This window comes from Nansenia antarctica, assembly GCF_963989245.1.
Source record: "Nansenia antarctica genome assembly, chromosome: 4".
In the NCBI taxonomy this organism is placed as follows: Eukaryota; Metazoa; Chordata; class Actinopteri; order Argentiniformes; family Microstomatidae; genus Nansenia; species Nansenia antarctica.
In genome coordinates, this window is record NC_137689.1 from 35,582,359 (window position 1) to 35,597,847 (window position 15,489).

At 41.5% G+C, this 15,489-nt stretch overlaps 1 protein-coding gene across 1 annotated transcript in view; it reads left to right on the forward strand.

Moving 5' to 3' along the window:
* vstm2lb (V-set and transmembrane domain containing 2 like b) overlaps positions 1 to 4,901 on the forward strand; it is a gene marked incomplete at both ends in the record, with an annotated part of 44,656 nt that extends 39,755 nt beyond the window's left edge. Inside the window, 3 exons of the mRNA XM_080528294.1 lie at positions 2,900 to 3,069; positions 4,082 to 4,126; positions 4,587 to 4,901. Of these exons, the coding sequence (XP_080384420.1) occupies positions 2,900 to 3,069; positions 4,082 to 4,126; positions 4,587 to 4,901 (530 nt within the window). The remainder of the gene's footprint in view (positions 1 to 2,899; positions 3,070 to 4,081; positions 4,127 to 4,586) is intronic.
* Positions 4,902 to 15,489: the final 10,588 nt, after the last annotated feature.

The following is a 15,489-nucleotide window of genomic DNA, read 5'->3' on the forward strand; positions in this document are numbered from 1 at the left end:
TGCCGTCGTCAAGGACTTGATTGCTCTGTTGCCTGTTCAGAATTCAGAGGTGTGTGTGTGAATATGTCGGCACAACATTTGGATGAGGACATGGAGTGAAGGTTACATGTAGGCCTACAGTAAAGGCATGTTTCAAGCTTGTTTTTAATAGGTTTATAGGTTTATATGGTTTATTTCTCATTTAAGGGTTTAATCTGTATATGATATGCAACATGGTTTTCATGGAAAAGCATTAACATTTATGTATGTTCAGAAATGTCAATGATAATAAATGTGTTATGAACTAATTTGATTGACTTTGAATGTTATGCAAATAGCACATATTTTATTAGATAACGCCTAATTTGCATATTTAAACATAATATTTCAGAAAACTTGTAATACAAAAGATAGTAGTCTTAATGTAAGTGATTAACTGGGGAAGTTTCATGGTGATATCTATTAGTTAAATTGTTTTATCCTATTAACTGGCCGTGTCGCGCCTGGCACAAAACCCCCAAATGTTCGACCCCCTGAATTTACCTTGATCCAATAAGTATTAAGACTAAGACTTTTCATATGTTATTTGGATGTCCCTAGGGATCACAAAAAAACTTGAATAATTACTATTGCAATTTCCCCTGGGTTAAACCACAGATTGACTGGACTATATATGGAATGGGAAGGAATGGGAGGGAAAATCACATGTAGCTAAGCTGGCAACTAGTATTTCGCATCACACAATGTTAACATCAAACCATGCATTTGTTGAGTTACTCTGCTCTTCTTTAAATACTATTAACACCTTGGAAATACAGCATTATATGTGTATTTGTAGCCATAATGAGTGTAACATTCCTTATGAAAAGAGGCTCTTGATGGTCCCCCGATCAAAGCTGGTTACAAGGAGAGATTGGGTCTTTGCAGTGGCAGCTCCACGGCTGTGGAACGACCTCTCTTAAACATCAAGACCGCCCCCGATCTAGAGACTTTCAAGACTCTGCTTAAAACTAATAATAATACTACTAATAATAATAATACTACTAATAATGTTCTGATGTGTTATAGTATGAATGTCTGTCTTTAAATGTGTGCGGTTATGAATGTCAGACGTCCTCCATTTTTATTTTGTTGTCCTTACTCGTCTGTGTTCCATATCCCATCATGTTTTGTCTCTGTTTTAGAGTCTGCGCCCAGGGCGCCCTAAACCGGTGTAGTTTGGTGCGTGTTTAAATAAATTGAATATGACTATGACTACTTAAACTTAATGCTTTGTCGTAAAACCAAATAACCATACATTTTCAGGCACTTTCTTCATTGAATTCATTGTTGCAAACACAATTCTGGATATGAGATTTTCCATTAGTTAGATTGTTCATTAGTTCATTCCACAGTATTGAGACTGCATTAGTAAAGGTTGTAAACCATCTCAGACTTATCACAGATGCTGGTGGTGTATCAGTTCTTGTCTTGTTAGATTTGAGTGCTTTTGCCCCCTGAAAACTAACATATTGAAAAACTCCGGCCACAGTGAAGATTTTAAAAACGCTGTATATTTGGCGTATATTTTTGACGTGGGGACGAGAGTGTTTTGTATTCGTTACGTCATCATGGAAATCATAGATTTCTATGATCATGCGCACTGCAGCTGTTTGCTGTTCCTTCCAACGTCATATCCTGGCACCAGTAACTACTTTGTTATACTAAATTGTAAATTGTAAATACTTTGACTTCATTGTCTGTCCAAACGAACGACTCCTTTCCCCGAGGCGGCATGTTGCTTACGAGGGAGAAATTTTGTATTTTGCGGTAACGCAGAAGAACCGGTAGTAGCTTTGTTTTCCTGGTGTCTGATTGGCCAGCGGGGCTATAGGGTTAAAATGATATTGCCGACTACTGGTGTGTAGTCATGCGTATGCATGTGCATACAGATATTTTTATATATATCTAGGGGTAGGTTGTGAGGTTGTGAGTTCAAATCCCGCCTGAAGCCACACCACTACTAGTGTGCCCTTGGGTACTTAGCCCTCAGTTACTCCAGGGGGAATGTCCCTGTAATTCGTAATTGTAAGTCACTTTGGATAAAAGCGTCTGCTAAATGGCAAAATTATTAATTATTATTTATTATAAACATGCTCGTGTGGACGGTAATATTTTTATACACAAAAAACGTTTATCCAAAAAACTTTGGATTGGACAAGGCCTCTGTTTCTGTTAATGTTGACACATGTGGGGTCCCTCAGGGGTCTATTCTTGGTCCCTTGCTCTTCTACCTGTACATGATCCCATTAGGTAGAATCATCAGAAAACATGGTGTAAATGTTCATAGTTATGCTGATGATACTCAGCTGTACATATCAATATTGCCGGATAATTTACATGCACTCAGCTCGCTGGAGAATTGTCTCTGAGATGTAAAACTTTGGATGTCCAAAAATAAAACTAAATCAGGACAAAACTGAGATTCTTGTCATTGGATCAAAACCACAAAAAGACAAATTGTTGAATACCATGGGAACTTTGCTTTCAAACTGCAAACATGAAGCTAAGAATCTAGGTGTTATTATAGATTCTGACTTAATACATATTGTTAAATGTTTTTGTTTTGACTTGTCAAGCAGACAAGGCAAGCCTTAATGTCGAGCCCTGTTGTGGACTGCGTATTTCAGAAAACATACGATTCAACAAGCCATTCAGATTAGCCTCTCGGCCTTCACACATCTCCAGATCTTCTCCACGTCACACGTCACGTAGAGTGGAGTCGTCACGTATTGACCTCCGCTGTGTTGAACATTCCCCCCGCCGTGTTCATCTGTCCGCTACATTCGAAGGCAAACTTATCGTTTTCATGCAAATGACCTCTTCACCTCTTTACATCTCCCCATTATCTCTCCCTCTTACTTTTCCTCTCTCTTCTCAGCTCTCTTCACGGAGATCCCCCATGACATCACAACATCGAGCGGTCAGGACGTGGAGATGGCGTGTTCGTTCCGAGGGGTGGGCTCTCCCTCCTACTCCCTGGAGATCCAGTGGTGGTACATCAGGAACCACAGAGCCTGGCCTGAGAAACCTGCCTGGACCACCAATCAGGTGAGCCGCTGAGATAAACATCATATAGAGGGAGGGCGGGAGTTGCACTCAGAGAATGTAATTGGCCAAGAGGAGTTTGAGTGACAGCTACAGTATGTAAGTAATATCACCGGTTATTTGACTGTGGGCTACTTTTACATCATCTCTAGATTTGATGAATCCATCCACTTTGGTTAGATAATAGTAAAGTAATTATTGTGTATTGATTTTTTTTTTGCATATACACTGTAGGCTGAATCCTAAACTGAGTTGGATATGCAAATCAAACAATTAATTCATGTAAAACTGGCAAACCTTCTAGCAATAAGCTCAGAATAAGATTCAGCTCAGTGTCTATTTAACATGGAAGAAACATTACACCACCTCATCATTTCGGTGCGCAGAACTAAATAGACCAAATCTGCATTAGCTTACAACACAGCAGGTAGTGGAAACACAACATTAGCACCGGCACTAGCCCATGGCACTGGAAAGAATGGATAATTGCTGATTAGCATTCCTAGCATTGTGGGAGCAGGTTGACTCTTCCTAACATTGGGAAACTCAATCCCTCCTGCTATGCCACTAGACACTATAATTGGCACCAAGAAAGAAATAGATTTTCAAAATCTCTGTTCATTGCATAATTCATACACCCCAAAGAATACCACCCCCCCCCCCGCAACCCCCCCCCCACACACACACACACACACACCCCACCAGCCTCCTAGATAGCTTCTCTCCGAGCCCAGAAATAGCTACTAGACATAACAACTCTAAGATATTATCCACTGTGAAGATTGATGAATATATGTAGAGACGCAGCTCCAAATCTGTGAATAGAAGACGTACAGTAACATGTTTAGAAATGTAACTGCTCCCATAGTAAAGTATTCTGTACATTACGTGCTGTATGTTACTGTATGTTACTGTATCTGTTTATGTTGCTATGTTATTGCTTTATGTTAGGCTAATAATGAGCATTTATGACTTCTCAATGAGATGTTGACATTGCTATGCTAACTCCTTGTAGGTTGTGCCCATGGAGGAGATGTCAAAGGATGCCACCAAAATAAGTGTGAGTTTGCATGAAACTCTGCCCTGAAGTTTTCAGACCCATAATCATCTGTGCATTCCTCAACCGTCAAATGTAATCAAGCGGAAGGCTCATTATGCAAAGGAAAGATTCAATAATGCAATCAAAAGTATTAGCAGAGGAACTGCTTTGTTCCTCCTGTCATTACTCCTAATGAACTCTTAACCAACTCTGGATGAACTCTGTTGATGTTCAGCAATACCATAGCATAGGCCTATACTTAAATAACAGACCGCGCTGAGTGTGTGTACTTGTGTATCTGTCGTGTAGTACTGTCTGTTTTTGTCTGTGTTATATGGTGTTGTATGTATATATGTATACTGTACAGTGGTGTGAAAATTAATTTCCCCCTGGGGACAATAAATGTAATCTAATCTATATACACAAATACTAGATGTGTTATTCAGATGTTTGGGAATGCGTTCTCTTTTGTTTGCTACAGGTGGTGAAAGTGGCCGGAAGCAACATCTCCCACAAGCTCCGCCTCTCCAGCGTGAAGCCGTCAGACGAGGGCACGTACGAGTGCCGCGTCATCGACTTCAGCGCTAGCGTGGCTCAGCACCACCGCGTGCGGGCCTACCTCCAGGTGGAGGCCGAGCCAAGCAGCCTGGGCCACGGGTCGGCAGGCGCCCAGCCTCTGGAGCACAGGCACAGGGGACAGGGGAGCCCGGCGCACCCCCACCGACCAGAGGCCCGGGAACTGAAGAGGCGATCAGCCGAGAGCACCACTGACTGCACTGAGAGCTGTGTGCTCTAGAGATGGGGGGGGGTCTGCGTGCACAGTTATTTGTCCAGATGAGAAGACAGGAGTGCATGTTCCCCATTTATCTTAAGAGGGATGATTATTTAAACACCCGGAGAGAGGCCTGGACAAACATCTGGACCCTTTCTGCTCAAGTTTCTCAAGTTCATTTATATATAGTTTTATTTGGTTGTTTGTTTGCTCGGTTTGTCTGTTATTTGTTTATGGTCGTTTGGATTTGGATTGTCAGAGGCCAGTTGAAGGCATGGCAGTGTTATCTCTTTGTTATGTAGGTACTGTTTATTTATCACTGCTTCGGTTTAACGCGTTTGTCCACCAGTTATGAATATGACTATGGGACTTGGATGAGGGAAGGATGAATGTGCTAGAGTGGGAGGCACAGGATCAGGGAGGATCGGGGAGACACAGCTCCTTGTCTTTATAGCTGGGAAACCTGGGTTTGTATCGTAAGTGAAACGTTCAGAGTGTGACTCACTCCTACCTGCACAGCACATTTCCATCTGAACGTCTTCTGTCCTGATCAGGCCCCTGGTTTGACTCTCCAGCCAACCAGTAACCTTCATTGATAAGTCAAAATGCCAGGTAGGAACAAACATCAGCAGAAAGGCCACAGAAATGAAGGACCCAGTAGAGGAAGGAACTGTAGATAGCTTCCTTTCCTTGTCACCTTTCCTCCATGAGCACTGGTCTTAAATGACTGGAAAGGATGAACAAAATATAGTGATGACCAGTCTAGACCTATCTAACTATCAGTGGTCATTCAGTTGAGCAGACAAGGAAATAAATCCATTTAGGAGAATTGTGAGTCACTGTAGACTGATAGAGAGATGATGTTCTGAAGAGAATCATACTGTAGTATGCTTTCAATTACCTCATTTAAATGCTCTCTCTAATGGGAAAGAATGACAACTAATCATTTGAATTTATTAAGCTCTGTGAAACGACTTTTGGGAGCTTATGTTTCTCTGTACATTATGTTTTAATGTTTTGTAAAAACAAAGCTCTGTATCAAAATGATGTAACTTTCTAAACCACTTCTAGAATGTCAGACAAAATTCAACTGTATGCCATCATCACATGAAACGACTTGTATATTGTCTCTACACTGTACACACTTTCCCATCAACACTTAAACTCAATGTATTCAGTGCTAATTAACCAAATGACTCATGTTTGATTTATAATAGAGACAAAACAACAGTAAAGTAACTTTTTTCATGTCACATCACAATTCTCTTTTTGACTGCTTGTTCTTTGATTTAAGTGCTGCTGTTTGATATCTATTCTGTTAAATACATTCATTTGATGGGGAAAAAAAGCCTTTGGTCTTTTTTGTTATGAAATGTATTATTCGTTAATCAACCATGAAGTCTACATGATAACCTGTCAGAGAACAAAGGACAGTCACACATACCAAAGCGTGTAAACGTGTGGATAATCCCAGTTGTTGTTTTCCAGACAGTTGAATTTCAAACAGGAGATTTGACATGGGAGTGTTTAAGGCACAACAGGGCTACAAGGTTGATGCTTGAGTCTTCTGCAGTACATCTGATGATACATCTTGCTGTGATCATGAATCTTTTGAAAACACTATAAAAGCATTTTTCAGTTGCCTGCAGTTGATTAGTTTATGGACCTGTCAGCATAAGAACATGCTATTGTAATTTTCGTTAAATCTTTTCACACAGAGAATTTACCAACTGATATTGCCCAGAGAGAGAAAACAGGTCTCCACACAGATCTTAAATCAGATCTCAGTACAACTTATGTTTAAAAAATAAAATAAAATCTGAGTGGGGCAGTCCCACTCATATTTTTATTTTTATTGATAGAGACAGTAGAGATTTAGACAGGAAGGATGGGTGAGAGAGAGGAGGGATGACAGGAAGGATGGGTGAGAGAGAGAAGGGATGACATGCAGGACATGTCCGCAGCTGGAAGGATGGGTGAGAGAGAGAAGGGATGACAGGAAGGATGGGTGAGAGAGAGAAGGGATGACATGCAGGACATGTCCGCAGCTGGAAGGATGGGTGAGAGAGAGAAGGGATGACATACAGGACCCGGGAACCCTGTGGTTACATGCCCGACGCTTAACCCGCTACGCCACCTAAGCCCAACTTCTGCTCTTTTGATATATGTATATACATATGAAATAACATTACGGCAAAACAAAGGAGAAGTGAGTCAAATTACCCCATACAGAATACATATGGCACTTCATTACAGTTTGACCTACTCAGTTTGATTGAAGACCCATCACAAGACTACTTCTCAATGAGTCGCCAGTCATAATTACTCTTTCAATCAAAGTTGTTTTATTTTATATTCGGCATGTTGTCATTTCACTGATGCTCATGTTCTCCAATGGAAGGAGAGGGGGAAGGTAAGGACAGGCTTCATGATGCATGTAAAGATCAATGAAATGTTATTCATGCATCATAACATCACAATAGGGGACCAAGGTGGGTGGGAGGGACGTGTCCAAGGTAACATTGCACACTAGGGAATAGAAGATGGGGGAGATCAAGGTTGTGGAATGAGAGAGAGGGGAGCAAAGTTGTAGGATATCATATTTTCAAGGTTGTTTCCTTCTAAATGAAATAAAAGTTACAGTACAAAAGTATTGTCCACAATATACAGAACAATAACTACGTTGGCTTATTTCTCTAAACCCTAAAATAAGTAAAGTATATATACAGAACAACCCTTGTTGTCATCTGATAACCATGAAATGATAACAAAATTATGAAAATAATGATAATGAATACGAGTGTATTTGAATGTTTTCAATGTACTTGCTCTTAGACTAGTCTGAGCTGATATACTGAAGCTCTTTCTATTTTCACATACCGAAAAGAAAATAATAATGATACACTGCTGCCGCCTACAGTGCAAACAATGAACTTCTCTCAGTTCACTGAGTGCAATACCCTTCTATTAACAGTGGAGGTCAGTGTTACGCCATGGTCCTATCACCTGACTCATACTATACTCACGATTTTATACCATCAAATTCAAATGCATAATTAGTTAGAGGGAAAGTTACCCCACAATCAAAATCCATTCAACATCAAAATCCGTTTTACATTGCATCTTGCCTCACATTTGTCCGTGTGTGGGATACATATTTCACAGCATGTGTAGATCCTGCTATATAATTCTAAATATATTTGACTTGTTTTCAAAGTGCTTTTCATAACACAAAAGTTGTTGGCTACTATGCAGATCTCAATCCTACATGAATGAAGGCGTTTGTCACAAACAATAATGATAGGATTGCCTCTCTATTTGTGTCCTTAATTTATTTTGGGAACATTTTCAATTTGGCAAAAATGTGGCAAAAAAAGAGTAACTTTACTCTAGCCTCTAGTTAACAGAGTATGGGAGTATGGCCTCTAGTTAACAGAGTATGGCATGTCATACAACATTGTGAAGTAAGTGTCACCATGCAAACTCTTTTCAAACATTTCAGCTGAACTAGTTCACTGTGGTGCTTTTAAGCATGTCAGAACCCCAGATGAAAACTAAAACTACTATCAAAATATACAATATTGTAATATATATATATATATATATATATATATGTTATGGTACATGTGGGAATACGATACCTGTGGGAAAACTAGGGTTAGGGTTTGGTGCTAGGGTGCTAGGGTTAAGGTTAGGGTCATAGGTGAATGTGGGCCGGAACGGTCCGGTGCTGCGTTCCGGCAAGACTTTCTGTGCCGGAACGCCGTTGGGGGAAGAGATGCAGCTGCCTGTCAATCAAAATCCGATTGCTGCAGAGTGCAGAAGCAATCACGATTCACGATCCATAATTTCCAACAAGGAAACACATGGTTGACTTTATGTTTCCTTGCGTCTATTTTAATACCTTTGAAAAGGACACGTTAACCCGCTTTACAGTAGACGCGACGTGGTTGGGTGGGCAGCACTGGGCACTGAGACAGTCCGACCGGGATTACGCGCCGTAAGGAAGCATATAGTGGACTTTATTCAAATGTTAATGCAATTTGAGATTGCATTTGTATGTTCCACTTTTGCATGCATTCTTTCAGACAATATTCAAATTCAAATGCAATTCTAATGATTTGCATTTTCATTTTCATGTACCTGATGTGCACATTCGCTGTCAATATTAAAATGATAATGCAAAGCCATTTGACATTTAATTTTCAAAGTCATGCGCTGCTTTGTAGCTGACAAAATTCAAAAGTTCATTCTAATGTGAAAATGACTATGCAATCCCAAAATAGCATATTCATTTGCCACTTTTGCCTGCGTTATTTGAGTCAATATTCAAATTGTAATGCAATAATGTGATACGCAATTGCATTTACATCTTCTAGTAAACACATCCGCTTTGTAGCTGACACAATTCAAATGTTCATTCTAATGTGAAAATTACTATGCAATCCCAAAATAGCATATTAATTTGCCACTTTTGCCTGCGTTATTTGAGTCAATATTCAATTGTAATGCAATAATGTGATTAGCAATTGCATTTATATGTTCTAGGAAACACATCCGCTCATTAGAATTGCATTTGAATTTGAATATTGTCTGAAAGAATGCATGCAAAAGTGGAACATGCAAATGGAATCTCAAATTGCATTAACATTTGAATTTAGTCCACTATATGCTTCCATAAGCAAGCCGTGTTGCCAGATTGGGCTACTTTTGGTCACACTGGACGGGTGGATTCGGCAGCTTTTAGACTGGTTGGGCTGGAAATTGTCAATTCCATCTAATTTAATAATAATTAATTTTGCCATTTAGCAGACGCTTTTATCCAAAGCGACTTACAATTACGAATTACAGGGACATTCCCCCTGGAGTAACTGAGGGCTAAATGCCTTACCCAAGGGCACACTAGTAGTGGTGTGGCTTCAGGCGGGATTTGAACTCACAACCCAAGTCCAACTCACTATCCACTAGACCACCACTACCCCCCACATCTGGCAACCCGGGTAGCAAAATATGTGCATACGTATCTGGTAGCCTACTGGTACTTTCAAATCGCATCGTATTATTATTATTATTAACTTATTATTATTAATAATCATTACAATTTACAATACAAATACAACAATTGGGGGTCCCTCAAAGAAAATTTGGGCGCACTGCGCGCGCACAACATCAACCTCCAAGGCTTGATTCTGACCCAGGAAAAACCCTGGTATGTACTGTATAACATGATAGCCATCTATGAGCAATGCACTGTATATAAGATGATGACCAAGGGTCTTTCTGCTGCTGACCAAGGAGTTGAGTTCACTTGATGAGGCCCAATTTTGTTTTAGACTCTGTAGGCTACTGTATTTGTTTATTAAGACTTAAGATATATTATCTGAATTTCTATTGTTTTATCAAATGTTCCAATTATTTTCATTTCTTGTGCTGGTTTAAAATTGCAGGAAACTAGCACAAATAATTGTGTGGGAGAGAGGGGCCGCCGCTACCAAAACGTGCACAGTTTTGGGTCGCTCCACCACCAAAAACTCTCACTCCAAACATTTGGTGAAACTTGGCAGCCCTAAAGTGTTTCTAATTTCGACACCAACACCACGATGTGTGTGTTCAGGGATGCATGAAGCTGGGGGCAGGAGGAGAACAATATGAAACGATGAAGGTTGGGGTAGTAGCCTATAGTTCCTGTAAGAAACTCAAACCACTTTCACCCCTGGTTAGGGTTATGGTTAGGGTTAGGGTTAGGGGTAAGGTTAGACATGCCAGCATGTACCAAGTCGACGTAGCACCTAACCCTAACCCTAGTTTTCCCACATGTACCATATTCCCACATGTACCGTATTCCCACATGTACCGTAACATATATATATATATATATATATATATATACAGTATATATATATATATATCATAGCCACTATATACAGTATGTACAGTCCCATATATATTTGGACACAGACATATTTTTTTTGATTTTAGCTGTTTACCAAAACATCTTCAAGTTACAGTTATATAATGAATATAGCTTAAAGTGCAGACTCCCAGCTTTAGGGTAAGGGTATTCACATCCAAATTGAAGGAAGGGTTTAGGAATTAGAGATCTTTGATATATAGCTCCCTCTTTTTCAAGGGACCAAAAGTAATTGGACAATTGACTCAAAAGCTGTTTCATGGGCCAGTGTAGGCTATTCCTTCATTATTTCTTTACCAATTAAGCAGGTAAAAGGTCGGAATTGATTCCAAGTTGCTGTATACGCACAACATGCGGTCAACGGAGCTCTCAATGCAGGTGAAACAGGCCATCCTGAAAAAAAGAATGCACTAGTGAGCTCGGCACCACAAAAAGGTCTGACCGTCCATGGATGACAAGAGTGGTGGATGATCACAGGATCCTTTACATGGTAAAGAAAAACCCCTTCACAACATACAGCCAAGTGAAGAACAGTCTCCAGGAGGTAGGCATATCATTATCCAAGTGTTCCATAAAGGGAAGACTTCACATGAACAAATACAGAGGGTTCACCACAAGGTGCAAACCATTCATAAGCCTCAAGAATAGAAAGGCCAGATTAGACTTTGCCAAAAAACATCTAAAAAAGCCAGCCCTGTTCTGGAAGAGCATTCTTTGGACAGATTAGCCTGTACCAGAATGATGGGAAGAAATAAGTATGGATAAGGCTTGGAACGGCTCATAATTCGATGCTTACTACATCATCTGTAAAAAAACGGTGGAGGCAGTGTGATGACATGGGCATGCCTGGCTGAGGTAACTGAGGTTATTGTTTTTAATTGTGCCCCCCCCGGCCCATCTCGTCGACGCCCTTGGTCCCCTGAGTTCTAACCTAGGGGTAGTGGTGGTCTAGCGGATAGTGAGTTGGACTTGTGATCGGAAGGTTGTGAGTTCAAATCCCACCTGAAACCACACCACTACTAGTGTGCCCTTGAGTAAGGCACTTAGCCCTCAGTTACTCCAGGGGGAATGTCCCTGTAATTCGTAATTGTAAATCGCTTTGGATTAAAAGCGTCTGCTAAATGGCAAAATTAATTAATTAACCTCTCCAGCTCAGTTAGGAACCTTGGAGTAATTTTTGATAGTGCTTTTAAATTTGAAAAGCAAGTCAGCTCCGTTGTAAACAATAGTTTTTATCATCTTAGACTCCTGGCCAAGACAAAGGCCTACCTCTCCCAGAAGAACCTGGAGAGTGTGATACATGCCTTTGTCACTACTCGCCTGGACTACTGTAACATACTCTACGTGGGGATCGACCAGTCCCTGCTCCGCCGCCTACAACTCGTCCAAAATGCGGCTGCGCGCCTCTCTTACGAGGACTAAAAAGTGGGAACACATTAGTCCAATTCTGTGTTCGCTCCACTGGCTGCCTGTGCGTTACCGCATTGATTTTAAATTATCCCTGACCGTTTTTAAAGCACTAAATGGACTGTCCCCCCTTTACCTCTCTGAGCTCTTGCACCGCCACACCCCCTCCAGATCCCTCAGATCAGCAGACCAGCTGCTGCTGGTGGTGCCCAGAACCAGGCTGAAAACCAGGGGGAACAGAGCCTTTGCGGCTGCTGCACCTAAACTCTGGAACAGCCTCCCCCTCCACGTACGGGCCGCTCAGACCCTGGAGATTTTAAAATCTCTCCTTAAAACACACCTGTTTTCCCTAGCCTTCCCCCCCACCTAGCTATCGGTCCCTGGCTTTTATTATTTTATAGTTTTTATTGTAGGTCCCTGGCTCTTATTGTCTTGTTGAGTTATTGTTTTTTAGTCCTTTTATCTTCTCTTTTAATTTTACCATATTTTGTATTACATTGTATTGTGTGCATTGTGCTTACTTATCTCCTGCATTTATCTATTTTTACTGTGAAGCACTTTGGCTCAGCATTGCTGTACGTAAATGTGCTATACAAATAAAGTTGACTTGACTTGGCTTCCAATGCCACTGGGTCACTAGTGTTTATTGATGATGTGACAGAAGACAGAAGAAGACGGATGAATTATTAAGTGTTTAGGGATATTCTGTCTGCTCAGATTCAGACAAATTCAGCAAAGTTGATTGGATGGCGCTTCACAATACAGATGGACAATGACCCAAAACATACTGCGTAAGCAACCCAGGAGTTTTTTAAGGCAAAAAAGTGAAAGATTTTGCAATGGTCGAGTCAATCCCCTGATCTCAACCAGATTGAGTATGCATTTCACTTGCTGAAGACAAAACTAAAGGCAGAAAGACCCACGAACAAACAACAACTGAAGACAGTTGCAGTAAAGGCCTGGCAAAGCATCACAAAGGAGGAAACCCAGCATTTGGTGATGTCCATGGGTTCCAGACTTCAGGCAGTCATTGCCTGCAAAGGATTCTCGACAAAGTATAAACAATTAACATTTTATTTATGATTATGTTAATTTGTCCAATTACTTTTGAGCTCCTGAAAATAGGGAACTGTGTATAAAAATGGTGTCATTCTTGTACAATACGCCCGGTGGAAGTCCCAGAGATAATGAGAGGCAGGGGGCTTGTTTGTGAGGCCCACTGCCAAGGTGTGTGCGTGTGTGTGCATTAGGCTATATATAGTATACAGTTATCTGACTGTGCCTATCTGTGGATTATTTATAATTAGTGGTCTCCTGAGAGGAGCGAGTCTTGATTTTTTTTTAATGCTATAAATAGCCTATACTTGACAAACTAGTGCTATGATATTATGATCGTCTTAGAAACATCAGGTTTCCCCCGCTCCACCACGTCTGAACGGAAAGGCATAGCGACGGGATTTGTTGACCTGTTTGCTGAAGTTGTCATACGATCGCTTTATACTAGCTAGTTTTTGAAAATGTAAGGATACTGGGTGGTAGAACACACATATCTAGGAAAAGTCATGAAAGGTGGGTCCTTTGATCGAGTGCAAAGGTAGAATTTTTATTTTTTTTACTCACAGGGTCAAATGACCCCATACTCCTAGTCGAAGATCAATTTGTAAATCATGCCACTTCTCATATTAATTTTCTTCTTGAAACCAAAGCCTCTCCAGAAATCTCCCATTCGACCCTATGGGAGACCCTTAAAGCCTATCTTTGCGGGCAAATAAATGAATACTCCTCCAGGGCAAAAAAAAGCAGTAGACTCTAAACTCAATGACATCTCGTGATCCATTAAAGAAATTGATAACCATTACTCATCCTCTCCCTCCCCAACACTTTTTAAAGAAAGACTACGACTACAGACGGAATATGACCTACTCTCCACAGACAAAGCCACATACTTATTCAGGAGATAAAGCCAGCAAGTTACTAGCCTATTATTCCTAAGATCTACAGTGAAACAGAGGAAACTGTGTCAGACCACATGGAAATCAACAACATCTTCAAACAGTACCACAGTAGTTGTAACTCCCCACAGCCAAACCACTTCTTTGACAACCTCACTTTTCCTTCCGTCCCAGCCGAACAAAACTGTTTACTAGGAGGTGAGACCTGCAGTGTTTACTAGGAGGTGAGACTTGCAGTGTTTACTAGGAGGTGAGACCTGCAATGTTTACTAGGAGGTGAGATGTGCATGTTTACTAGTGTCGTGGGCAATTCCTTCAATATCTTATTTATCTTGACTCAATTACTGACTAGTAAATTATCATAGAAACCAGAGCTGTTGATTGTTCAAGTTAGACTGCATTTATTGCAAAGTACAATAATACACAGCCGAAATCTGTTTGCAAAAAGAAGTCCCTCCTGTTCACCACACCCTCCTTATATATCTCTCCACCAGTAACTCCCCACATTGCTATTTTACATATCTTGGTCTAAGACAATTGGCTGTAATGTGTCTACCTCCCCTCTGACCCTAAATGCTATTCCATCTATCACACTCTATATGTGCATGGATCAAGGACTTCCTGTCCGACCGCCCACAGAGGGTGCGGGTGGGCTCCCACACCTCCACAGCCCTCAGACTCAGCACTGGGTCCCCCCAGGGCTGCGTGCTAAGCCCCATCCTCTACAACCTCTACACCTACGACTTCACCCCCGTCCACCCCAGCAACTCCATCGTAAAGTTTGCAGACGACACAACCGTGGTGGGCTGCATCTCGGGGGGGGACGAGGCGGCGTACAGGGATGAGGTAGAGCAGCTGAGCAAGCTGTGCAAGGTTAACAACCTGCTGCTGAACCAGTCAAAGACCCAGGAAATCATCGTGGACTTCAGGAGGAAAAAATCTGAGGTCCAGCCCCTGCTCATCGACGGAGGGAGCGTGGAGAGAGTCTCAACCCTCCGATTCCTGGGGGTGCACATACAGGATGACCTGTCCTGGAAGAACAACACAGCAGCCATCATCAAGAAGGCACAACAGCAGCTCTTCTTCCTGAGAGTCCTCAGGAAGGACCACACCAGACAGGAGATACTGGTGGCCTTCTATCGCTGCGCAGTGGAGAGCATCCTCACCTACTGCATCTGCAACTGGTTCTCCAGCTGCACAGCCGCAGAGAGAAATGCGCTACAGAGAGTCAGGAGAACGGCCCAGAAGATCACCGGCGCCCCCCTCCCCTCTCTGGAAGAGCTGTACAACACACGCTGCCTCAGGAAGGCCTCCAAGATCTCCAGAGACCCATCCCACCCTG